Source organism: Ranitomeya variabilis, chromosome 7, assembly GCF_051348905.1.
Source record: "Ranitomeya variabilis isolate aRanVar5 chromosome 7, aRanVar5.hap1, whole genome shotgun sequence".
Lineage (NCBI taxonomy): Eukaryota > Metazoa > Chordata > Amphibia > Anura > Dendrobatidae > Ranitomeya > Ranitomeya variabilis.
This window is the reverse complement of record NC_135238.1, coordinates 9,068,922-9,095,010: the sequence shown is the minus strand read 5'-3', so window position 1 is coordinate 9,095,010 and position 26,089 is coordinate 9,068,922. Positions and strand designations below refer to the sequence as shown.

The following is a 26,089-nucleotide window of genomic DNA, read 5'->3' as shown; positions in this document are numbered from 1 at the left end:
TTTTAGTATTTTATTGTTCTCTCAATCCATCAGAACACCCTCGCTTGGCAAAATAATAAACGCACAAGATACAAACCTTCAGATGACCTGTCACATCCAACGAGGTAATCCATCTAAAGGGGTTAATTATTTTACAGCCAGGAGCTGCGCTAAAGCACTCGCTGGTGTCTGTAATCCCCGGGTAATGAAAGGAAAGCTGGGTGATCTGTACTTACATTGAGTCGCGGTGAGGCGCCCTCTGGTGGATGTTCTCATGAACTGCAGCTTTGGAAAAGTTCCCACGCTCAAGTTCATATGAGTTCATCCAGCAGAGGGCGCCTCACCGCGACTCTATGTAAGTACAGATCACTCAGATTTCCTTTCATTACCCGGGGATTACAGACACGAGCGAGTGCTTTAGTGCAGCTCCTGCCTGTAAAATAATTAACCCCTTCAGATGGATTACTTCGTGGGACGTGACGGTTCATCTGAGGGTATGTATCTTGTGCGTTTATTATTTTTCCAAGCGAGGGTGTTCTGATGGATTGAGAGAACAATAAAATACTAAAACAACCGGTGTGTTTATTTCATTAAAATAATTTTTAATCGTGTGTGTATGTGTTTATTAACCATTTCTTACTATTGGATTAATAATGGATAGGTGTCATAATTGACGCCTCTCCATTATTAATCTGGCTTAATGTCACCTTCCAATAGCAAGGTGGCATTAACCCTTCATTACCCCATAGCCCACCGCTACAGGGAGTGGGAAGAGAGTGGCCAAGTGCCAGAATAGGCGCATCTTCCAGATGTGCCTTTTCTGGGGTGGCTGGGGGCAGATGTTTGTAGCCAGGGGGGGGCCAATAACCATGGACCCTCTCCTGGCTATTAATATCTGCCCTCAGTCACTGGCTTTACCATTCTGGTGGAGAAAATTGCACGGGAGCCCACGCCAATTTTTTTCCGCCATTTAACCCTTTATTTGAGCAGCTACAGCGGCCAATTTTTGCACATACACACTACTAACATTAGTATTGTGGAATATGCAAAAAAAAAGGGGGATATGAGATGGTTTACTGTATGTAATCATGTCTCATATCATGTCGGGTTTGTGCAGGAGAAATGAGAAGCCGGCAATTGAATTACCGGCTGTTCACAGATATCGCGCAGAATTAAATATAAATACAGAATATATATATATATATATATATATGTGTTTCAATGATGTATATATATATTATATATATACTGTATATATGTTTTCCCGAACATTTGAGCACATAAATCCATTAGATGTCGGTTTTGCAAGCCTGCGAGAAAATCTCGCAGTACGGATGCCATACAGATTACATACGGAGGATGCCATGTGCAAAATACGCTGACACACCCTGACTACGGATGACATACGGATCACTATTTTGGGGACTTTTCTGCGTATTACGGCCGTGAAAAACGGACCGTTTTTTTATACGTTGTGTGTGTCCCCGGCCTTACACTGCAGCTCTGCTTGTTCAGACGATGGCTGTTTGTTTGCTCAGCATCCTGTAATGTGCGCCGGGGTATGGCGGTGTGGGACCCTCGGGTTATCAGGTGTGACCAATGCCTTTTGTTCCTCTCATTCTTTGCTAATCAGCTACAGCTAGATTGCTTGCTGCTCCAGTCACCCCCAGAGCAGCAGCGAGGGTTTGTTCTGGGTCTCCCTACTGGGTCTATGTCTAATGCAGGAGCAAAATAGCATCTCTCACCATGCCGCCATCCGGTGCCCCTGCACACGTGGTGTATTTCTGGCCTGATTGCATATTCCAGGTGCCGTCACTCACCCATCTATCTGTTCTGTATGTTTGCAGCAGCGGCCATGGACGATTCCGTTCCTGAGGAGCACAAGTCAAGAGCCGAGGAGAACCAGCACGACCCTCTCCCACACCAGGATGACAGCCTTGAGCAAGGGAGCGTAAAAGAGGAAGAGGACGACGAGGTCGGGTCTGGAGGAGAAACCGGGTCAGTCTCCGCAGGAGGGAGAGATCCAGAGGTGACCGTGGAGATCGGCGAAACCTACCTGTGCCGGAGAGCTGACAACACCTGGCGTAAGAGACCGTCGCTGCTGCTCACACTTGTATTTTATGCCAGGATACAAGTGACTAAATCTCCAGCGGACGCTTCTGTCTGTCTGTCTGTCTGTAGCGGACGCTTCTGTCTGTCTGTCTGTGGCGGACGCTTCTGGCTGCCTGTCTGTGGCGGACGCTTCTGGCTGCCTGTCTGTGGCGGACGCTTCTGGCTGTCTGTCTGTGGCGGACGCTTCTGGCTGTCTGTCTGTGGCGGACGCTTCTGGCTGTCCCCGTCCCCCTCGTACCTGTGCAGGTGTTACACAGCCGGCACCGCCTCTGACAGCAGTGACCAGAGCTAGAAGCCACGTCAGATTCCCTGCAGCCAAATCGTGGGCTGTCGATGCACTACCATAGCAGCTGGGAACCTCATGAGGCCCGTCACCGCCATCTTGGTACTCCCATGCAGTCCGGCCACAGGCTGATCTTTAGGAGAGCGCTATTTTTACTATTACATTGTAGTTGTGAAGTAATCTCACGGTATTTAGTAAAAGAAGGAGGGGGGAGTCCTATAAAAAGTCACATCCTGGCCTAAGCCAAAAAATAATTAAATTAAAAGGCCAAATAGAAAAATACACATCGGAGTTCTCCACATCCGCAAAAGACCAATCTAAAATTACAGTAAAAAGAAAAAAAATGCTAGAGTTGCTGGGTTTTTTTTTTTGTTTTTTTTTGGGGGGGGGGGGGGGAATGGGGGTGTTACTGCACTTCCCCAGAAATATAATAAAAAGTGATCAAAACATTTTGCGTGCCAATAAAGGACATCAACTTGTCACAGAAACCAAAACACAAAGCTAGAAGTTACAGATCTCGGAAATTAGAGACACAAATCTGTTATTTTCTTTATTACAAAGCTGTGAATTTATTTAGATTTGTAAAATTAAGGAAAATATCCCTTACGTTTGAGATCGCCGCACAAGGAACGCTGTAAAAACGAATTTACGGTTTGGGTTTTTTCAGCGCACTTGGAATTTTTTCCGTTTTTCAGAACTTTATGTCGTCATTCAAAACTACAAAAAGAGAAAGTCGTCCTGCGAAGGAAAAATAAGGTTATGGCTCTCGAACGCATAAAGTGCGAGCGCAAAAAATGTAAACTAGCTGGACCCCGGGGGGGTTAACAGTCCCAGAGCTTAGTATTTGTGCACCGTGTCCTGGAGATCGGCGCGTCTTTACGGCCCGGTAACTATTCTTCCATCTTGTTTCCAGACTCAGCGGAGGTGATCCAGTCTCGTCTGAACGAGCAGGAAGGCCGAGAGGAGTTCTACGTGCACTACGTGGGCTGTAAGTACCGTCACGTCTCCGCCGAGCTCCTGGACGGCTGCGCTCCTCTACATTCTCCTCTCTTTTTCTAGTTAACCGGCGATTAGACGAGTGGGTGGATAAAAATCGCCTGGCGCTCACCAAGACGGCCAAGGACGCGGTTCAGAAGAACACAGACCAGTACTTGAACGAACTGTCTGAGCAGCCGGAGAGAAAAATCACTAGAAACCAGAAGAGAAAACACGATGAGATCAACCATGTACAGAAGGTGAAATCTGGCCCTCCGCACATAGTACTTAATGACTGATCACCAGACGATCCTTCTAACATCATCCTACTTTTATCTGTAATAAGAAGTCGGTCAGTCCAGCACCCAGCGCTGCAGGGGATGAGGCCCCTATAAAAAAAATCGCACCTGTAGTGTTATAATCGCCGCCCCGCTTCTGCTGAAACTGACATTAATCCACTAATTGGGGAGCTCTGTGCACTGGTTTTACATGCAACACCCTCCGCTACTGGTGATTGTCTGCAGAGAAAGCTCAGGCCAGCGCTGTCAGTCACCAGTCAAGGCATGCAAAACAAGTGGGCAGAGCAGTGTCGCAGGGTGCCCCCTGAGTCTCATGGCTGCCCGCAGGATGCATGGAGCACCCTAATTAGTACATTTAACCAGCAAAAAAAGTTTTTGCAGAAAAACGCTTTGACTAGAACAGTAGCAGTGTGATTATTATTGACGCTTCGGCCCCTACATGGCCATGTGTTTATACTGTCCGTTTGGGCTAATGGAGACGTATCACTAGTTCTGAGTGAGTATGCTCGTTACTCGGGTTTCTCCGAGCATGCTAGGGTGGTCTCCGAGTAGTTTGGTGTGCTCAGAGTTAGTTTGTCAACACAGCTGCATGATTTGCAGCTGCTAGACAGCTTGAATACAGGTGGGGATTCCCTAACAAACAAGAAACCCCTACATGTATTCAAGCTGTCTAGCAGCCACAAATCATGCAGCTGCATCGACGTAAACTAAATCTCCGAGCACGCCGAAATACTCTGAGACCACCCGAGCATGCTCAAGAGAAACTCGAGTAACGAATATACTCGCTTATCACCCTTCCGATCCCAGGAACGGGCATGTTGTCATTCAGCATGCCTAATCCTTTTATTCTGCAAGCATCCAGTACACATGACACAGTTGGCTGTTCTGTATGAAATCGTCAGGTTCAGATGACCTCAGCTCAGTGTGTGCAGACACCGGGGTTCACAGGGAGAGTCTGTCATTGGCAAGGCTGTGTGATCCTCATCCTACTTTCCATACTTTGCAGACATACGCAGAGATGGATCCCACCACAGCCGCGCTGGAGAAGGAGCATGAGGCGGTGAGTCCGCGCCGGAGCATTAGGTGAATGCCTCTTGCTGTCGTATATATTATACCTTTTTTTGTTGTTACTGTTCAGATCACAAAAGTTAAATATGTAGACAAGATCCACATCGGAAACTACGAAATCGATGCTTGGTACTTCTCTCCGTTCCCGGAGGACTATGGGAAGCAGCCCAAGCTTTGGGTGTGCGAGTATTGTCTGAAGTACATGAAGTTCGAGAAGAGTTATCGCTATCATCTGGTGAGACGTCGCTGGTGGTTGGGAGCATTGAATACGTGATGCCTGCACAGGATGGGGGTCACTAGCAGATTACTGTCGGGGCCCCAATCTCACCCCGGCCTTCTTCTTGTGACTACCTAGGGCTTGTGCCAGTGGCGGCAACCTCCAGGAAAGGAGATCTACAGAAAGAACAACATCTCCGTGTACGAGGTCGATGGCAAAGACCACAAGATCTACTGCCAAAATCTGTGTCTCCTGGCCAAGCTCTTCCTGGACCACAAGACGTTGTACTTTGATGTGGAGCCGTTTGTCTTCTACATCCTGACGGAGGTCGATCGGCAGGGAGCGCACATCGTGGGATACTTCTCAAAGGTAAATTCAGGAATAAAAATGAATCCCTAATCTCTGCTTCCGACCCGAGGAATAACAGAGGGGGTCCGTGTCATTGCAGGAGAAGGAGTCTCCGGATGGAAACAACGTGGCATGTATCCTGACCCTGCCCCCGTACCAGCGGCGCGGCTACGGAAAGTTCCTCATCGCCTTCAGTAAGTGACTGGTGTGAAGACCCTGCTGTCCCTGAAGGGGCTGGGTTTTTTTGGGAGGGGATTATGGTTAGATATTTTGGATGAGTTAAAGGGGTTTCCCCATCTTGGTAAGGAAAAGGTAAATCACTGGGGCACTAAATTGTTTAAAGGGGTCCTTCTTTTTAGAGATTGACTGACTGAGAGCAGGAAACCCCAAACTGAGCTCTTACCCTCTGGGGGTGCGGTGCTCACTCTCGAAACTAGTCCAGTTTTTCTTTGGCTACAGGTGATAATCATTGATCTTATCGATCTCCACCTGGGTAGATGTGGCGAGCCGCTGAGCTTAGTGATCGGCCGCAGCGTTGTCCAAGTGACATCTCTGCTGCCTTTGAACATTAAAGACTGGAGAAGCAGCGCTGAACCCGGGAAGGGGATTATAAGCTTGTTTTTTTTTTTTTGCCTCCTTGGTGACTTTGGATGATCTTTTCAAAGTGGAGTATTCCTTTAAGAATCGAAGACCTGACTTATGGGGGCCTCAGTGCTGCTTCTCCACGGCACAGAGAAATCCCCACCAGCAACTGCAGAATGGCCGGGCGGAGGGGAGCGCAGTGCCGAGGACAGGAGAGGAGGATGGGGTAGATCACGTGCCGCCGCTGTGAGCGGTGAAATCTTAGCGACTGTCTCCTGTGACTCAGGTTATGAACTCTCTAAACTGGAGAACACTGTGGGTTCACCCGAAAAGCCCTTGTCGGACCTGGGCAAACTGAGCTACCGCAGCTACTGGTCCTGGGTACTCCTGGAGATCCTGCGAGACTTCCGGGGGACGCTGTCCATCAAGGACCTGAGGTGAGTCCGGGCTGCTCAATCCCGTCACGTCCCCCACCGATGTCCGGTATTTGTTAACGTTCTGTCATTCTTCCCCTCCAGCCGGATGACGAGTATCACACAGAACGACATCATCGGGACCCTCCAGTCACTGAACATGGTAAAATACTGGAAGGGGCAACACGTTATCTGTGTCACGCCCAAACTGGTGGAGGAACACCTCAAGAGTGCGCAGTATAAGAAGCCCCCCATTACAGGTAGGAGCCCGTCCGCCGGGGGTGTTGGCGCCCCTGCTGGTCAGGGAGGGTCGTCCACACTTCCGGTACTTGGGACTGATCTGTTCCTCTTCTCTGTGCAGTGGATTCGCTGAACCTGAAGTGGGCCCCCCCGAAACACAAGCTAATAAAGGTGTCTAAGAAATGAGGCGATGGCGAATATAGAAGATGGGATGAGGGGGTGTGTATTGGGGCGTCCGACCTGGCGCCCAGTAATTCACACCCATGGGCCCCGGGGTCGTCCTGTGGACACGCTGCATGTAGCGGCTCCAGATGTTAATTTGTTATGTTTATTTTTATATAATAAATCGTCTTTTTTGAACGAAATATGGAAGTTTTCAGAATGGAACTAAAATATACCCCTGTGTGTTGTAAATAGCGGAGCACAACCATTCCCCAAAATCTCACAGGACCATGAGTGTCTACGTCCCCACGGTCAGGAATCAGCACCACTTTGGCGCAGCACATGTTTGCTGCTGGCTATTGAACGTAGGTGAATCCTCTGTTCACTGAACCGTGCGGAATCACCGTGTCCAATACATTGTACGGGTGAGATTTATCCTGTGGAGATCCACGTCTCCGCAAGGTAAATTGATATGCTGCTGTCTGGAGAGATGCGCCACATGTCAGTCTCCGCAGTTGAGTTGCAGGCGTCTGTGCATTTCTTGAAATCCCATCCACTATGCTGTAACATCCGGCCGCTGCACAGGTAGCAGACCGTGGAAACGTACCCTAAAGCGTAATGTCCTCTGTCCTGGAGGAGGACGGACGAGGTGTGGAAAGGGCTGTACACAGAACGAGAAGAGACTGGAGGGACGATAACCCCCTCCCCCGAAGCAGTGACGCTAGAGAAGAGACCAGTGACGACAGGAGCAGGTCTTCACCCAGACGGCCATTGTCTCCAGCGCCCCCCGCAGGAAAATTACACAAGACCAATCTGTGTCTTAGAAATAATGTATTAGCAGCAGCAACAATTACAAAAAATGAAATGACATTTACAATTTACAGGAGATCGTGGTGTGGATTCTCGAGCAGGAGAGCGGAGAAGATGTAATGTCGCCCAGCTTGGTGATGTGAGGGGGCAGCATTTAGTATTGATTTCAATAAGTCCTTCATGACCAGAACGAGCATCGCCGTCCATGGAGAATCCAGTCCTCTTTGCTCTACGGCACTTAGGAATTATTTACAACCTATAGACGAGGCTACAAGATGAGAGAAGACGCACACTAGGAGTGCTGACATCCCCCTCCTCCAATCAGATTCTCAGAGGAGCCAGATACTAGCCCCGCCCCCGAGGAGCGGACCTCCAGGCCTCATACATACAGAGACATCACAGAATGTGTGCCAAGGTGTTGGTTCTGTACTCCAGGATGTCCACAAGGAGATGGTAACGAAAAAGCCAGAAATTGTCTTCTGTGGAGTGGGCGAAAGGTATCAGAAAATAGGGGACATACTGCAACAAAGGAATCAGATTTCGTTACTGGCGACACAGCGTCCACTCAGACAGCGCCAATCATCGGGCGCATCGCCTGAGTCATGGTGATAAAGGGGAAGAAAGTATATGATAAATTTGAGGGGAATCATAGAAGTCACATGATGACAGCAAGTCTACAGGTCGGTCAGGAAGTAGGCGGTCAGCCAGTACAGCGGCAGCATGGCCAGCGTGACCAGGCCCATTGATGCGCTGTTAGAATAGGTATGGAACCGGCCGTCTGCGGCTGTGCAGCCTTCCGGATTGTCGGGCTCCGGAGTCTGGTCCACGGTGAAGTCATCAATCTGAACGTCCGGCACGATGCTCCTAATCCAGTCGCTGGAGACAGAGGTTTGGATGAAGACGCCAGGCCGGTTTGCCGCTCCACACTCCTCGCCCCAGCTGACCACTCCGGCCTGGTACCAGTTACCATTTGCGTTACAGCAAAGAGGACCCCCAGAGTCGCCCTGAAGAAAAGACGAAAGTAATGGTTATGACAGTGCTGTGTACAGATTGGTGAGAGAATATATTTGGGTGGGTTCCTATTGATGATAATCCTCACTCCGGTGCCACCATTAATACCTGGCGAGTGACCGAAGCCATCGGCTGCTGTAGTCTGATGGACACGTACCTGACAGGCATCGACAGATCCGTCCACTGTCCCGGCGCAGATCATGTCCTGCTGTATGGACGACAGCGTGTTCTCACTGGGGTTGATGCTATACAGACAACTGCATGTAAATCTGCTGATAAGCTTCACTTGCCCGACCTGAAGGGTCTGAGGGCTTTGAAGAGGAACTGCAATGACAAAAAAACATTGTCCTCAATGCCCTGCACTGTACATTATAAGGGGGGGAGCAGCGATAACGTCACCGTACTCACCGGAATGTTGAACGTGGCCCCAGCCAGCGATCTTACATGACATACCAGCCGGGAACTGGACGTTGGAGGAGGGCAGGCGGATGGGCTGGACGACACTGCTCAGGGTCACGGCCGTCTTTAGCTTGACCACAGCAATATCCCAGGAAAAACCATCATCAACGTATGCTGGGTTCTTATAGGACTGCTCCACCAGGACGATTTGGGCCGTGGGGTCGGTGATGGCCAGCGAGGTGGTTCCAACAAGGACTTCATACTCTTCATCTTTATATCCCCTGGAAGAACACAACAAAGACGAGCGTCAGTGCCCAGCACCATGCAGATCGTCCACAGACACGCTACATGGACAACGTTCATTAACCGAGATCACAGCTACACCCGACGTCCAGCAACGGAACAATACAAATCCACCAGACAAAAGGTCTCCAGGACTGGTAATTGTCAGCACCGCCCCAGTCATCATGTGCAAATGCCTCTGGAAATTGGTATCCGTGCTGCCAATAACTTCCCCGGTTCAGAGCCATTCCCGCACACAGATCACTTACGTCGGGAAGCAGTGAGCCGCGGTCAGGACGTAGGAGGGCGACAGTAAGGAGCAGCCGCAGACGTGCACTTGATTATGTCGCAGGCTGGCCAGCCACGGCCATTGCTGGATGTCTCCATTCTCTCCTCCGACAATGCGATTGGCGACTGCAGGAAGATGAAATTCTGATCAATGCTCATAACTGATAGGCAGATGCAGGTCACCCCGACGGCAGACACCCCACAGTTACTACTCCTCTATCTGCTAAATCAAACGCCAAACGGATACATTGTAACGATCATCGCATTAAATAGATTTTTCTAATTTAGCTCATAGAGGATTGTCTATACTTGATACAATGTAACAAATCCTCAACTGTGAGAAAGTCAAGACAACCTTGTATATAATCAAAAATGTTCCCATCTACTCACAGCAAGCAGAGGTCTTAAGCTGGAAACTTGAAACAAAGCTGCAGAACTTAGTATACCAGTGATTCACTTGCTACTTTAAGGTACCTTCACACGAAACGACATTATAACGATATCGCTAGCAATCCGTGACGTTGCAGCGTCCTCGCTAGCGATATCGTTTCGTTTGACACGCAGCAGCGATCAGGATCCTGCTGTGATGTCGCTGGTCGCTGAATAAAGTCCAGAACTTTATTTGGTCGTCCGATCGCTGTGTATCGTTGTGTTTGAAAGCAAAAGCAACGATACCAGCGATATTTTACACTGGTAACCAGGGTAAACATCGGGTTACTAAGCGCAGGGCCGCGCTTAGTTACCCGATGTTTACCCTGGTTACTAGCGTAAAATGTAAAAAAAACAAACAGCACATACTCACATTGCGTCCCCTGCAGTCTGCTTCCTCCTCTGACTCAGCGCCGCAAAGTGAAAGTGAAAGCAGCACAGCGGTGACGTCACCGCTCTGCTCTCACTGTACGGCGCTCAGTCAGTCAGGAAGTGGACGCAGGGGGACGTGAATGTAAGTATGTGCTGTTTGTTTTTTTTAGATTTTACGCTGGTAACCAGGGTAAACATCGGGTTACTAAGCGCGGCCCTGCGCTTAGTTACCCGATGTTTACCCTGGTTACCAGGGGACCTCGGCATAGTTGATCGCTGGAGAGCGGTCTGTGTGACAGCTCTCCAGCGACCAAACAGCGACGCTGCAGCGATCGACATCGTTGTCGCTATCGCTGCAGCGTCGCTTCGTGTGAAGGTACCTTAACCCGGAAAAATTGCTACAACTGATAAGAGACTGTCGACCGTATCGAAATCTGGACTGTACATTGGTTCACGGGAAGTGAGAGTGCAGTGAACCTTAGCGATGACGAGTGGTCTCGCCAACGTGTCGTCCCACCGGTCGTCTCCATCACGAGATAAACTACTGACGCGCAGCGAGTCCATGTGCAAGGCTTACACTTCACTCCGGCCGAGTTCCTCCATTTGTACTGATGCAGTTTGGAAGAGCGTCTTCATTGTGAAAACTTACTGGAAAACTGAGTCCTTAAAGAGGTGACAAAGTGAGATTCTAAAGAAGTTTGGAGGCCGAAATCCGTCATCCAAACAATGTCTTGTGTCATTGGTGACTAAGCTGGAACGTGCAGGAACATTACTGGATCGCCATGATGGAGGACACAATTTATGATGTGAAACAGCGACTTCTTGTATCTCCATGTAAGCCTTGCACAGGCCTTCCCAGGAGACTGGCATGTCATGATACACATGTCAATGAGCGGCCAGGAAAGGTCGTGTTCTCCCGTACAGAGTCACTGCCATTCAGGAATTGAAAGGACTCGATCAAGAGCCAAGAATTGGTTATTGCCAGATTTTTTCCTTTGGGGCCATTTGAGGGGTCGGACGTACAGAAACGAGGTACGAACATTACAGGCGCCTCGAGAGAACATACAGCGAGAAATTCAGGCTGTGACCCCCGAAGTCCTACAATATGGAAGTGCTAGGATGTGAACGGTGGCGGAGGACATTATCAACATCTGCTTTCTAACATCTATTTCTCATTAAGCAAAGTACATACCGCCCAAACTTCAGCACGACAGAGCGGCACTTTTAGAAGTTACAGCAATGTTTCCGGGTCATGTAGTGAATGAATCGCCCTGTATTAGACCTCAAGCATAGGTTTCATAAAAGATGTTCTGCAGCATCTGATCGTTTTCTATCGTATTAAACCCCTAGATGACCCTGTAATGTCATTATTTGTGGAGCGTCGTTATCTCGTACATCACACGACTTTGTCTCATTTACTTACTTTGTCCGAACACCAAGTTCACAGCTGAAAAAGAAAAGAAAGAAATGGTTACAATAGTGTAATAATAATCCCAAAGAAAAAAAAAACAGAACTGGGATCAATATGGCTGCCGGTACATTTTACACGCATCATTCAGCGGCCAATCTGCAACACAATGATAACGTATATGGCCGTCATCGAGGGCTCGAGGCGCAGACCAATGTGCCAGCTCCACCATGACGGTGTGATCTACAGCAATGTCCTGTGATCTCGCTCACGTGTTTGAGGAGAAGACTCTGCAGGCACAATGTCCTCGTGATCTGACAACTGAGCCACCATCCTGTCCCGATGAACATGCTGCTGCCAAATCCTCACAGAGAGGCCATTGTCCGCAGCCGCCCAGAGTCAGGAGGGTGGATGTAAAGGTCCATCATCTGTACGTACTGATTTTCCGGCAACTGAAGTCACCCCACTAGACAACATGGACAGCTAGTGAGAGACGGGAAGCCACTGCCCCTGTACAGAAGATCAGCCCTACAGGAAAAACCGGAAACAACCCCCGAGGGAGCTGTAATGGCCGCCATACTGACCACCACCCAGGCCCACAACTTACACCAAGGAAACGGACAACCCTAGTAGCAGATTGTGTATCACATAGCAGTGGATTAGATACACAGCTCAGCAGTCAGTATCACATAGGATAGGACAGATACTGCAGCACGCGGTCAGTCATTTAGGTCCGGGTCTCGGTGCCTCTGATGTGCTGGTGTAGCATTGCAGGGAGGAGTGTGAGCTTTGCTCCTCATAGGCTCCTTAAAGGGCGGCGGTTGCTCAAATAATGACTCAAAACGTTATGTGGAAGTGGCGGGTCAGGCTGCAGAGAAAAAAAAACTCATCTGTATCACGGGGACGGACCGGAGACGCTGCCAGAGCCACGCATCGCACCAACGGACCGGAGCCGCTGCCAGAGCCACGCATCGCACCAACGGACCGGAGCCGAACATCGCACTGACTGACCAGAGACACTGCCGCAGCTACGCATCGCACCGGCGGACCAGAGACGCTGCTAGAGCCGCGCATTGCACCAACGGACCGGAGCCACGCATTGCACTGACTGACCGGAGACTCTGCCGGAGCCGCGCATCGCACTGACTGGAGATGCTGCCGGAGCCACGCATCGCACTGACTGACCGGAGACGCTGCCGGAGCCGCGCATCGCACTGACTGACCGGAGACGCTGCCGGAGACGCGCATCGCACTGACTGACCGGAGACTCTGCCGGAGCCGCTTATCGCACTGACTGGAGCCGCGCATCGCACTGACTAACCGGAGACACTGCCGGAGCTGCGCATCGCACTGACTGACTGGAGACGCCGGAGCCGCGCATCGCACCAACGGACCAGAGCCACACATTGCACTGACTGACCAGAGACGCTGCCGGATTTTCTGAAGAGCCACAAGATATTAGATGATTCCAAGATCCCGATTCGGTGAGCGAGGACCCGGGGATGTCTCGTGCAGACTAATAATAGCACTGAGAATAGGTTTATAATAAATCCGGACCCCAAAATCAACTGATCCAGAAAATCACCAAATTAAAATTGGCATAAATGCTGATTACGGTATCCTTTATGCTCTAGTCACATCCAGAGCTGCAACTCACAGAAAAAGAAAATCTGACAACAAAACAACCAGGATCAAGCAGCAACGCGGGCAACGAGAACCTATGGAGACCCTTAACAAAAGTCTTAATTGGCCTCCAGACCCTCAAAACAACGAGTGTAGAGTTACGGCACATAGATAATCACAAAAGGGCAGACCCCCAAAGAGAGAACACAGAACGGCAGACCCCCAAGATAGAAGGACACAGAAGGGCAGACCCCCAAGATAGAAGGACACAGAAGGGCAGACCCTCCAAGACACCAGGCTGTTTTTTTCCTGTGATGTTTTTGGACCTCCAAAATGTCCCACACACATAGTATGATACCCAAACACTGTATTCCCCCCACATACACAATATGATGCCTTTACAGAGCCCCCGATATAGTGTTATACCCACCGTACAGAATATCTACACACATACATTATAATGCTCCCCAACCACGTAACCTCACAGTCCCCCCACATACAGTATTATGCCCCCAAAGTCCCCACACGGAATGATGAACGGCTTATATCCCCCACACAGTATAATGACCTCACTGTCCACCACATACAGTGTGATATTCTCTGAAGACCACACAGGATCACAGAATGATGTCCCCCCCCATGGTATATGACCCCATAGTTCTCTGCACATACAACATTACAGACCACAGACACTCATATTACTTATCCTGTACTGATCCTGAGTTACCTCCTGTATTATACTCCAGAGCTACACTCACTATTCTGCTGGTGCAGTCACTGTGTACATACATTACATTACTGATCCCGTGTTACATCCTGTATTATACTCCAGAGCTGCACTCACTATTCTGCTGGTGCAGTCACTGTGTACATACATTACATTACTGATCCTGAGTTACATCCTGTATTATACCCCAGAGCTGCACTCACTATTCTGCTGGTGCAGTCACTGTGTACATACATTACATTACTGATCCTGAGTTACATCCTGTATTATACCCCAGAGCTGCACTCACTATTCTGCTGGTGCAGTCACTGTGTACATACATTACATTACTGATCCTGAGTTACATCCTATATTATACCCCAGAGCTGCACTCACTATTCTGCTGGTGCAGTCACTGTGTACATACATTACATTACTGATCCTGAGTTACCTCCTGTTTTATACTCCAGAGCTGCACTCACTATTCTGCTGGTGCAGTCACTGTGTACATACATTACATTACTGATCCTGAGTTACATCCTGTATTATACCCCAGAGCTGCACTCACTATTCTGCTGGTACAGTCACTGTGTACATACATTACATTACTGATCCGGAGTTACCTCCTGTATTATACCCCAGAGCTGCACTCACTATTCTGCTGGTGCAGTCACTGTGCACATACATTACCTTAGTGATCCTGAGTTACATCCTGTATTATACCCCAGAGCTGCACTCACTATTCTGCTGGTGCAGTCACTGTGTACATACATTACATTACTGATCCTGAGTTACATCATGTATTATACCCCAGAGCTGCGCTCACTATTCTGCTGGTGCAGTCACTGTGTACATACATTACATTACTGATCCTGAGTTACATCATGTATTATACCCCAGAGCTGCACTCACTATTCTGCTGGTGCAGTCACTGTGTACATACATTACATTATTGATCCTGAGTTACCTCCTGTATTATACTCCAGAGCTGCACTCACTACTCTGCTGGTGCAGTCACTGTGTACATACATTACATTACTGATCCTGAGTTACATCCTGTATTATACTCCAGAGCTGCACTCACTATTCTGTATATAAATGTTTCCAGTAATTTCTGATTATTCCTTACATTAGGTGTGAGAGAGGCCTTTAGTTGTTTAGAATTAATCTTGGGTCCCTTTGTGACCTTGTGGATTATTATATGCTGTGCTCTTTGCTGTTCGACTGTTCCTGTGGAGCATAATAATCTCTGGACCTGACCTCACCTCCTTACTTACCAAAATCCCGCACTGTCTGTCTGCTATTTCAGCCTTCTTTTCTGCTCACTTTCTACAACTGAACATTGACAAAACAGAATTCGTCATCTTTCCCCATCTCACTCTACCTCTCCACCAGACCTATCCATCAATGTCAATGGCTGCTCACTTTCCCCAGTCCCACACGCCCGATGCCTCGGGGTGATCCTCGACTCTGCCCTCTCTTTCATGACACATATCCAAGCCCTTGCCTCCTGCTGATTCCAACTCAAAAACATTTCCCAAATCCGTGCATTCCTTGACCAAGAATCACCAAAATCCCTAGTCCATGCCCTTATCATCTCCCGCCTCGACTACTGCAACCTCCTGCTCTGTGGCCTCCCCTCTAACACTCTCGCACCCCTCCAATCTATTCTAAACTCAGCTGCCCGACTATTCCACCTGTCCCCCCGCTATTCCCCGGCCTCTCCCCTCTGTCAATCCCTTCACTGGCTCCCCATTACCCAGAGACTCCAGTACAAACCCTAACCATGACCTACAAAGCCATCCACAACCTGTCTCCTCCATACATCTGTGACCTCGTCTCCCGGTACTTACCTACACGCAACCTCCGATCCTCACAAGATCTCCTTCTCTACTCCCCTCTTATCTCCTCTTCCCTCAACCGTATACAAGACTTCTCCTGTGCTTCCCCCTACTCTGGAACTCTCTACCCCATCACATCAGACTCGCCTACCATCGAAACCTTCAAAAAGCATGAAGACCCACCTCTTCTGACAAGCCTACAGCCTGCAGTGATCCTCAACCTACTGAACCGCCGCACAACCAGCTCTACCCTCACCTACTGTATCCTCACCCATCCCTTGTAGATTGTGAGCCCTCGCGGGCAGGGTCCTCCCTTCTTATGTACCTGTTGTGCCTTATGTTACTCAGGTTTATTGTATTTGTCTATATTTGCCCCTTCCACGTGTAAAGTGCCATGGAACAAATGGTGCTATAAAAATGTATAATAATAATAATAATCATCAGTCTTTGATAGATCCATTTGTTTTCTTTAATAGAACAGGTCACTCACTCACACCAAACTGATAGCCCATTAATTGAAAATACTGATTCTCTAAACTTAGATCATTATACTAGACTGTCAAAAAATAACAGTAAGTATAATGGATCAGTCAGCGCTGGTTATTATATATAATGTACAGGGAACGGTGACCGGTTACTATCAGGACGGATCAGTCAGCGCTGGTTATTATATATAATGTACAGGGATCGGTGACCAGGTATTATCAGGACGGATCAGTCAGCGCTGGTTATTATATATAATGTACAGGGATCAGTGACCAGATATTATCAGGACGGATCAGTCAGCGCTGGTTATTATATATAATGTACAGGGATCAGTGACCGGATATTATCAGGACGGATCAGTCAGCACTGGTTATTATATATAATGTACAGGGATCAGTGACTGGATATTATCAGGACGGATCAGTCAGCACTGGTTATTATATATAATGTACAGGGAACGGTGACCGGTTACTATCAGGATGGATCAGTCAGCGCTGGTTATTATATATAATGTACAGGGATCAGTGACCGGATATTATCAGGACGGATCAGTCAGCGCTGGTTATTATATATAATGTACAGGGATCAGTGACCGGATATTATCAGGACGGATCAGTCAGCACTGGTTATTATATATAATGTACAGGGATCGGTGACCGGTTACTATCAGGATGGATCAGTCAGCGCTGGATATTATATATAATGTACAGGGATCAGTGACCGGATATTATCAGGACGGATCAGTCAGCGCTGGTTATTATATATAATGTACAGGGATCAGTGACCGGATATTATCAGGACGGATCAGTCAGCACTGGTTATTATATATAATGTACAGGGATCAGTGACCGGATATTATCAGGACGGATCAGTCAGCGCTGGTTATTATATATAATGTACAGGGATCGGTGACCGGTTACTATCAGGATGGATCAGTCAGCGCTGGTTATTATATATAATGTACAGATCAGTGACCGGATATTATCAGGACGGATCAGTCAGCGCTGGTTATTATATATAATGTACAGGGATCAGTGACCGGATATTATCAGGACGGATCAGTCAGCGCTGGTTATTATATATAATGTACAGGGAACGGTGACCGGTTACTATCAGGATGGATCAGTCAGCGCTGGTTATTATATATAATGTACAGGGATCAGTGACCGGATATTATCAGGACGGATCAGTCAGCGCTGGCTATTATATATAATGTACAGGGAACGGTGACCGGTTACTATCAGGATGGATCAGTCAGCGCTGGTTATTATATATAATGTACAGATCAGTGACCGGATATTATCAGGACGGATCAGTCAGCGCTGGTTATTATATATAATGTACAGGGATCAGTGACCGGGTATTATCAGGACGGATCATTCAGCGCTGGTTATTATATATAATGTACAGGGAACGGTGACCGGTTACTATCAGGATGGATCAGTCAGCGCTGGATATTATATATAATGTACAGGGATCAGTGACCGGATATTATCAGGACGGATCAATCAGCACTGGTTATTATATATAATGTACAGGGATCAGTGACCGGATATTATCAGGACGGATCAGTCAGCGCTGGTTATTATATATAATGTACAGGGAACGGTGACCGGTTACTATCAGGATGGATCAGTCAGCGCTGGTTATTATATATAATGTACAGGGATCAGTGACCGGATATTATCAGGACGGATCAGTCAGCGCTGGTTATTATATATAATGTACAGGGATCAGTGACCGGATATTATCAGGACGGGTCAGTCAGCGCTGGTTATTATATATAATGTACAGGGATCGGTGACCGGATATTATCAGGACGGATCCGTCAGCGCTGGTTATTATATATAATGCACAGGGATCAGTGACCGGATATTATCAGGACGGATCAGTCAGCGCTGGTTATTACATATAATGTACAGATCAGTGACCGGATATTATCAGGACGGATCCGTCAGCGCTGGTTATTATATATAATGCACAGGGATCGGTGACTGGATATTATCAGGACGGATCAGTCAGCGCTGGTTATTATATATAATGTACAGGGATCGGTGACCGGATATTATCAGGACGGATCAGTCAGCGCTGGTTATTATATATAATGTACAGGGATCAGTGACCGGATATTATCAGGACGGATCAGTCAGCGCTGGTTATTATATATAATGTACAGGGATCAGTGACCGGATATTATCAGGACGGATCAGTCAGCGCTGGTTATTATATATAATGCACAGAGATCAGTGACCGGATATTATCAGGACGGATCAGTCAGCGCTGGTTATTATATATAATGTACAGGGATCAGTGACCGGATATTATCAGGACGGATCAGTCAGCGCTGGTTATTATATATAATGTACAGATCAGTGACCGGATATTATCAGGACGGATCAGTCAGTGCGGGTTATTATATATAATGCACAGGGATCAGTGACCGGATATTATCAGGACGGATCAGTCAGCGCTGGTTATTATATATAATGTACAGGGATCAGTGACCGGATATTATCAGGACGGATCAGTCAGCGCTGGTTATTATATATAATGTACAGGGATCGGTGACCGGATATTATCAGGACGGATCAGTCAGCGCTGGTTATTATATATAATGTACAGGGATAGGTGACCGGATATTATCAGGACGGATCAGTCATCGCTGGTTATTATATATAATGTACAGATCAGTGACCGGATATTATCAGGACGGATCAGTCAGTGCGGGTTATTATATATAATGTACAGGGATCGGTGAACGGTTATTATCAGGACGGATCAGTCAGCGCTGGTTATTATATATAATGTACAGGGATCGGTGACCGGTTATTTTCAGGACGGATCAGTCAGCGCTGGTTATTATATATAATGTACAGGGATCAGTGACCGGATATTATCAGGACGGATCAGTCAGCGCTGGTTATTATATATAATGTACAGATCAGTGACCGGATATTATCAGGATGGATCAGTCAGCGCTGGTTATTATATATAATGTACAGGGATCAGTGACCGGATATTATCAGGACGGATCAGTCAGCGCTGGTTATTATATATAATGTACAGGGATCAGTGACCGGATATTATCAGGACGGATCAGTCAGCGCTGGTTATTATATATAATGTACAGGGATCAGTGACCGGATATTATCAGGACGGATCAGTCAGCGCTGGTTATTATATATAATGTACAGGGATCGGTTACAGTATATTATCAGGACGGATCAGTCAGCGCTGGTTATTATATATAATGTACAGGGAACGGTGACCGGTTACTATCAGGATGGATCAGTCAGCGCTAGTTATTATATATAATGTACAGGGATCAGTGACCGGATATTATCAGGACGGATCAGTCAGCGCTGGTTATTATATATAATGTACAGGGATCGGTGACCGGATATTATCAGGACGGATCAGTCAGCGCTGGTTATTATATATAATGTACAGATCAGTGACCGGATATTATCAGGAAGGATCAGTCAGCGCTGGTTATTACATATAATGTACAGATCAGTGACCGGATATTATCAGGACGGATCAGTCAGCGCTGGTTATTATATATAATGTACAGGGATCAGTGACCGGATATTATCAGGACGGATCCGTCAGCGCTGGTTATTATATATAATGCACAGGGATCAGTGACCGGATATTATCAGGACGGATCAGTCAGCGCTGGTTATTATATATAATGCACAGGGATCAGTGACCGGATATTATCAGGACGGATCAGTCAGCACTGGTTATTATATATAATGTACAGGGATCGGTTACAGTATATTATCGGGACGGATCAGTCAGCGCTGGTTATTATATATAATGTACAGATCAGTGACCGGATATTATCAGGACGGATCAGTTAGTGCGGGTTATTATATATAATGTACAGGGATCGGTGACCGGTTATTATCAGGACGGATCAGTCAGCGCTGGTTATTATATATAATGTACAGGGATCGGTGACCGGTTATTATCAGGACGGATCAGTCAGCGCTGGTTATTATATATAATGTACAGGGATCAGTGACCGGATATTATCAGGACGGATCAGTCAGCGCTGGTTATTATATATAATGTACAGGGAACGGTGACCGGTTACTATCAGGATGGATCAGTCAGCGCTAGTTATTATATATAATGTACAGGGATCAGTGACCGGATATTATCAGGACGGATCAGTCAGCGCTGGTTATTATATATAATGTACAGGGATCGGTGACCGGATATTATCAGGACGGATCAGTCAGCGCTGGTTATTATATATAATGTACAGATCAGTGACCGGATATTATCAGGAAGGATCAGTCAGCGCTGGTTATTACATATAATGTACAGATCAGTGACCGGATATTATCAGGACGGATCAGTCAGCGCTGGTTATTATATATAATGTACAGGGATCAGTGACCGGATATTATCAGGACGGATCCGTCAGCGCTGGTTATTATATATAATGCACAGGGATCAGTGACCGGATATTATCAGGACGGATCAGTCAGCGCTGGTTATTATATATAATGCACAGGGATCAGTGACCGGATATTATCAGGACGGATCAGTCAGCACTGGTTATTATATATAATGTACAGGGATCGGTTACAGTATATTATCGGGACGGATCAGTCAGCGCTGGTTATTATATATAATGTACAGATCAGTGACCGGATATTATCAGGACGGATCAGTTAGTGCGGGTTATTATATATAATGTACAGGGATCGGTGACCGGTTATTATCAGGACGGATCAGTCAGCGCTGGTTATTATATATAATGTACAGGGATCGGTGACCGGTTATTATCAGGACGGATCAGTCAGCGCTGGTTATTATATATAATGTACAGGGATCAGTGACCGGATATTATCAGGACGGATCAGTCAGCGCTGGTTATTATATATAATGTACAGGGATCAGTGACCGGATATTATCAGGACGGATCAGTCAGCGCTGGTTATTATATATAATGTACAGGGATCAGTGACCGGATATTATCAGGACGGATCAGTCAGCGCTGGTTATTATATATAATGTACAGGGATCGGTTACAGTATATTATCAGGACGGATCAGTCAGCGCTGGTTATTATATATAATGTACAGGGAACGGTGACCGGTTACTATCAGGATGGATCAGTCAGCGCTAGTTATTATATATAATGTACAGGGATCAGTGACCGGATATTATCAGGACGGATCAGTCAGCGCTGGTTATTATATATAATGTACAGATCAGTGACCGGATATTATCAGGACGGATCAGTCAGCGCTGGTTATTATATATAATGTACAGGGATCAGTGACCGGATATTATCAGGACGGATCAGTCAGCGCTGGTTATTATATATAATGTACAGATCAGTGACCGGATATTATCAGGACGGATCAGTCAGTGCGGGTTATTATATATAATGTACAGGGATCAGTGACCGGATATTATCAGGACGGATCAGTCAGCGCTGGTTATTATATATAATGTACAGGGATCAGTGACCGGATATTATCAGGACGGATCAGTCAGCGCTGGTTATTATATATAATGTACAGGGATCAGTGACCGGATATTATCAGGACGGATCAGTCAGCGCTGGTTATTATATATAATGTACAGGGATCGGTGACCGGATATTATCAGGACGGATCAGTCAGCGCTGGTTATTATATATAATGTACAGGGATCGGTGACCGGTTACTATCAGGATGGATCAGTCAGCGCTAGTTATTATATATAATGTACAGGGATCAGTGACCGGATATTATCAGGACGGATCAGTCAGCGCTGGTTATTATATATAATGTACAGGGATCGGTGACCGGATATTATCAGGACGGATCAGTCAGCGCTGGTTATTATATATAATGTACAGGGATCAGTGACTGGATATTATCAGGACGGATCAGTCAGCGCTGGTTATTATATATAATGTACAGGGATCAGTGACCGGATATTATCAGGACGGATCAGTCAGCGCTGGTTATTATATATAATGTACAGATCAGTGACTGGATATTATAACCTTGTGGAGAAGTCTAAGGTCGATGTATCATTAACCCCGGACAGTTTCTCGTCAGCTGTTGAACACTTTTATTTGCAGACGTTTTTGGTTTTTCAGTTATCGCCCTCCTGATTTTATTCTCCTCTCCGTCCTCCTCGATTATATTAAGAAGAAAATTATTTTAAAAACCTAACGATTTCCGCCGTTCGGTGTAATGTCTGCGGCACTTACCTGCTAACAATAGTATCGCTCGGCCCAGGGGCTGCTGCATGGCGGCACCAGGGTCCACCCTCCGCTCACGAGGGTCCGGATATTCCCAAGATCAGCCCTAACAGTCCAGGTTCAAGTGTCGGAGGTCCTTATACACAGAAGAGGCCCAGAGGTCCTACACATCCAGGGGCCACGGCTCAGTAATGTGGACCCCTATACACCAAAGGTCAATGTCCAGGGTCAGCGCAGGGGAGGGGTCAGCGCAGGGGACAGGTCAGCGCAGGTGAGGGGTCAGCGCAGGTGATGGCGGAGCATCCAGGCTCCGCAGGCCGTCAGCAGCAGATGCTGGGAGCTCAGGTCCTGATGTCGGCTCTGCCGCCTCTGGAATGTGAACAGGTGTATGGCTGCAGTTTCACCTGAGAAGCTGAACAACCTGTTCCTGAGCAGCGCTCCTCCCCTGCTCCCTGCCCCCTGCCCCCACCCTACCTGGGAAGGCAATGATTGCCAGCTCTGGGGATGAGAACGGTGCTGGTCCCGGACTCCTTCTCTTCTGGCTAGTTGTCTATTCAGATGTTTCTTAGTTGGATCCATTTTTGGAAAAACAGGATGAAAACTAATATGACCGGAATTACTGGACATAACTGAAGCGATTTGCAGGACTCTGATCTGTTAGGTAGCGGTTCACACTGTAGGTTAGTGGTATGCGGGGTAATTAGTAGTTCGCAGGGTAGTCAGCGGTCTGCGGGGTAATTAGTAGTTTGTAGAGTAGGTAGCGGTTTGCAGGATAATTAGCGGTTTGGAGAGTAGATAGTGGTTTGCGGGGTAATTAGCGGTTTGTAGGGTATGTAGCGGTTTGCGGGGTAACTAGCGGTTCGCAGGGTAACTAGCGGTTTGTAGGGTATGTAGCGGTTTGCGGGGTAATTAGTAGTTTGCGGGGTAATTAGTAGTTTGCGGGGTAACTAGCGGTTTGTAGGGTATGTAGCGGTTTGTGGGGTAATTAGTAGTTTGCGGGGTAACTAGCGGTTCGCAGGGTAGGTAGCGGTCTGTGGGATAATTAGCAGTTTGCGGGGTAACTAGCGGTTCGCAGGGTAGGTAGCGGTCTGTGGGATAATTAGCAGTTTGCGGGGTAACTAGCGGTTCGCAGGGTATGTAGCGGTTTGTGGGATAATTAGCAGTTTGCGGGGTAACTAGCGGTTTGTAGGCTATGTAGCGGTTTGCGGGGTAACTAGCGGTTCACAGGGTCCCGGAGTATTGCTGAAGCTGCAGGATCAGGGTCCTGCTAATTGAGTTCGCTCATCTCTCGCCATTACAGCTCCTACGATGCATCCGATGCCCCCAAATAATTGGGTGATTAGCGGTGCGGCTTCGTTCATGTCTCCCTCAGGGGTGCACTGAATTTTCACATTTGCTTCCATACCAGCCATACCAAAAAAGGGTAGATTTGCCTTTCAGGACCCCAGGAAAGTTGGGTGAAGTGGCTTACAAAAGCTGTTCATCCAGAACATCTAAGGATCAGAAATTGACAATCTTCCGTAGTTCAGACAATGAGGTTTTCTTTCCGTCCGCTTTTGTTTGGTCACATTTTACAAAGAAGCGGTAATTTCACTGTTTGCAAATGACTGTAAGCTACGGTCGTTCGACTGAGACTCTCCGTCAGCGCTCGGCCGCCATCACCCGCGGGACTGATCATCCACCACAATTCAGGCATTCCCTATAATCCTCATTCCTGGAAGAGCTGGGTGACAAGCAATGCGGCCCCCAGCCTTGTCAGACTGGTTGTACTGGAGATGCGTCTCCATGATCCCGAGTCTGGGAGACCGGAATAAAGCCCAGTATTCTTGGATTATTTGCTGTTTGGGTGGTGCCCGGCCCGGTGCGGGGTCTGTGGACATTCTCAGTGGAGGTGTCCCAGGTTCCTCATTGTCAGAGCTCAGATAACGGCGTTTGCTTTGTTTCACTCTATTGTAGGTTTATCATTAACTCCTGGATTCTTCTTCTCAAGTTTCCAGATTCCAATCACCAGCGGAAACTTCCTTCATTTCTGCATCGCACATTTTATAAGTAACGAGTTTGGAATGAAGCGACATTAACGGAAAAACAAAAACCTCTCGCTGAACAATTTCCACCAATTTTTGCAGCTTTACGATGAGTGTAAGAGCCTATAGAAATGTACTGGCACGTCGCCATGCTGTGTAGGGAGTCCTGGAAGGAGTCCGGTGGGCGGGCCATCTGCGAGGGATTATTCAACGCTGGGCCGTGTACTCACAAGTCTGGGGGTTTCACCTTGTAAGTAGAAGATCCGCCGTGAAGAAAGCTGAATATCCGCTGTAACTTATTTACTTCGCTCCTGTCCTTCTCCAGGGTCAGCAATGAAGCAGCGCCCCAAGCTGTACCGCGATGGTCTACACAAATACTGAGAAAAAGAAAAATAACCCATCCTTAAAGGGATACACGAGTAATGGCAAATTCAAGGTCATGGTCCGTGGGTCGCCGGGCAGTAACACAGGCCCCGGGAGCGGCTGTGCAGCTTTCGCTCTTCACAATGGCCTCTGTGTTCTTTGGCTCAATAACAAAGTAAAGTGACACTTAATCCGCAGGAGCATAATACACAAAGCAGCAGGAACCCTGTAGTAACACCGTGTCCACCACACTGCCAGTCATGTATATCACCGACCAGCCATGTAGATCACCAACCTGCCACGTATATCACCGACCAGCCATGTATATCACCGACCAGCCATGTATATCACCGACCAGCCACGTATATCACCGACCAGCCATGTATATCACCGACCAGCCATGTATATCACCGACCAGCCACGTATATCACCGACCAGCCATGTATATCACCGACGAGCCATGTATATCACCGACCAGCCATGTATATCACCGACCAGCCACGTATATCACCGACGAGCCATGTATATCACCGACGAGCCATGTATATCACGACCAGCCATGTATATCACCGACCAGCCATGTATATCACCGACCAGCCACGTATATCACCGACGAGTAGTGTTGAGCGATACCGTCCGATACTTGAAAGTATCGGTATCGGAAAGTATCGGCCAATACCGGCAAAGTATCGGATCCAATCCGATACCGATACCCGATACCAATACAAGTCAATGGGACTCATGTATCGGATGGTATTCCTGATGGTTCCCAGGGTCTGAAGGAGAGGAAACTCTCCTTCAGGCCCTGGGAACCATATTAATGTGTAAAATAAAGAATTAAAATAAAAAATATTGCTATACTCACCTCTCCGACGCAGCCTGCACCTTACCGAGGGAAGCGGCAGCGTTCTTTGTTTAAAATTCGCGCTTTTCTTTCCTTACGTGAAGTCCCGGCTTTGTGATTGGTTGCGTCGCAGTCACATGGGCGACGCAACCAATCACAGGAAGCTGTGACGTAATTTCAGGTCCTCAAGGATTTTAAAATTACGTCCCGGCGTTGTGATTGGTTGCGTCGCAGTCACATGGGCGACGCAACCAATCACAGCAAGCCGTGACGTAATTTCAGGTCCTTAAGGATTTTAAAATTACGTC

At 47.5% G+C, this 26,089-nt stretch overlaps 2 protein-coding genes across 2 annotated transcripts in view; one reads left to right on the top strand and one right to left on the bottom strand.

The window, feature by feature from the left end:
- The window catches only part of KAT8 (lysine acetyltransferase 8), a 57,843-nt gene extending 50,962 nt beyond the window's left edge, over positions 1-6,881 (top strand). The window contains exons 2-11 of the mRNA XM_077273863.1: positions 1,827-2,063; positions 3,288-3,362; positions 3,434-3,609; positions 4,655-4,708; positions 4,787-4,951; positions 5,072-5,302; positions 5,382-5,475; positions 6,150-6,300; positions 6,382-6,536; positions 6,638-6,881. Of these exons, the coding sequence (XP_077129978.1) occupies positions 1,835-2,063; positions 3,288-3,362; positions 3,434-3,609; positions 4,655-4,708; positions 4,787-4,951; positions 5,072-5,302; positions 5,382-5,475; positions 6,150-6,300; positions 6,382-6,536; positions 6,638-6,702 (1,395 nt within the window). The 5' untranslated portion in view covers positions 1,827-1,834 and the 3' untranslated portion in view covers positions 6,703-6,881. The remainder of the gene's footprint in view (positions 1-1,826; positions 2,064-3,287; positions 3,363-3,433; positions 3,610-4,654; positions 4,709-4,786; positions 4,952-5,071; positions 5,303-5,381; positions 5,476-6,149; positions 6,301-6,381; positions 6,537-6,637) is intronic.
- A 609-nt stretch (positions 6,882-7,490) lies between these two features.
- On the bottom strand, positions 7,491-11,830 carry LOC143785164 (prostasin-like). Its single transcript, XM_077273857.1, has 5 exons — positions 11,693-11,830; positions 9,450-9,594; positions 8,908-9,179; positions 8,657-8,823; positions 7,491-8,492 (listed from the first exon to the last, which is right to left on the bottom strand). The coding sequence occupies exons 3-5, from the start codon at positions 8,948-8,950 to the stop codon at positions 8,163-8,165; spliced, it is 540 nt and encodes a 179-aa protein (XP_077129972.1). The 5' UTR covers positions 8,951-9,179; positions 9,450-9,594; positions 11,693-11,830; the 3' UTR covers positions 7,491-8,162.
- Between the last annotated feature and the right edge of the window lie 14,259 nt (positions 11,831-26,089).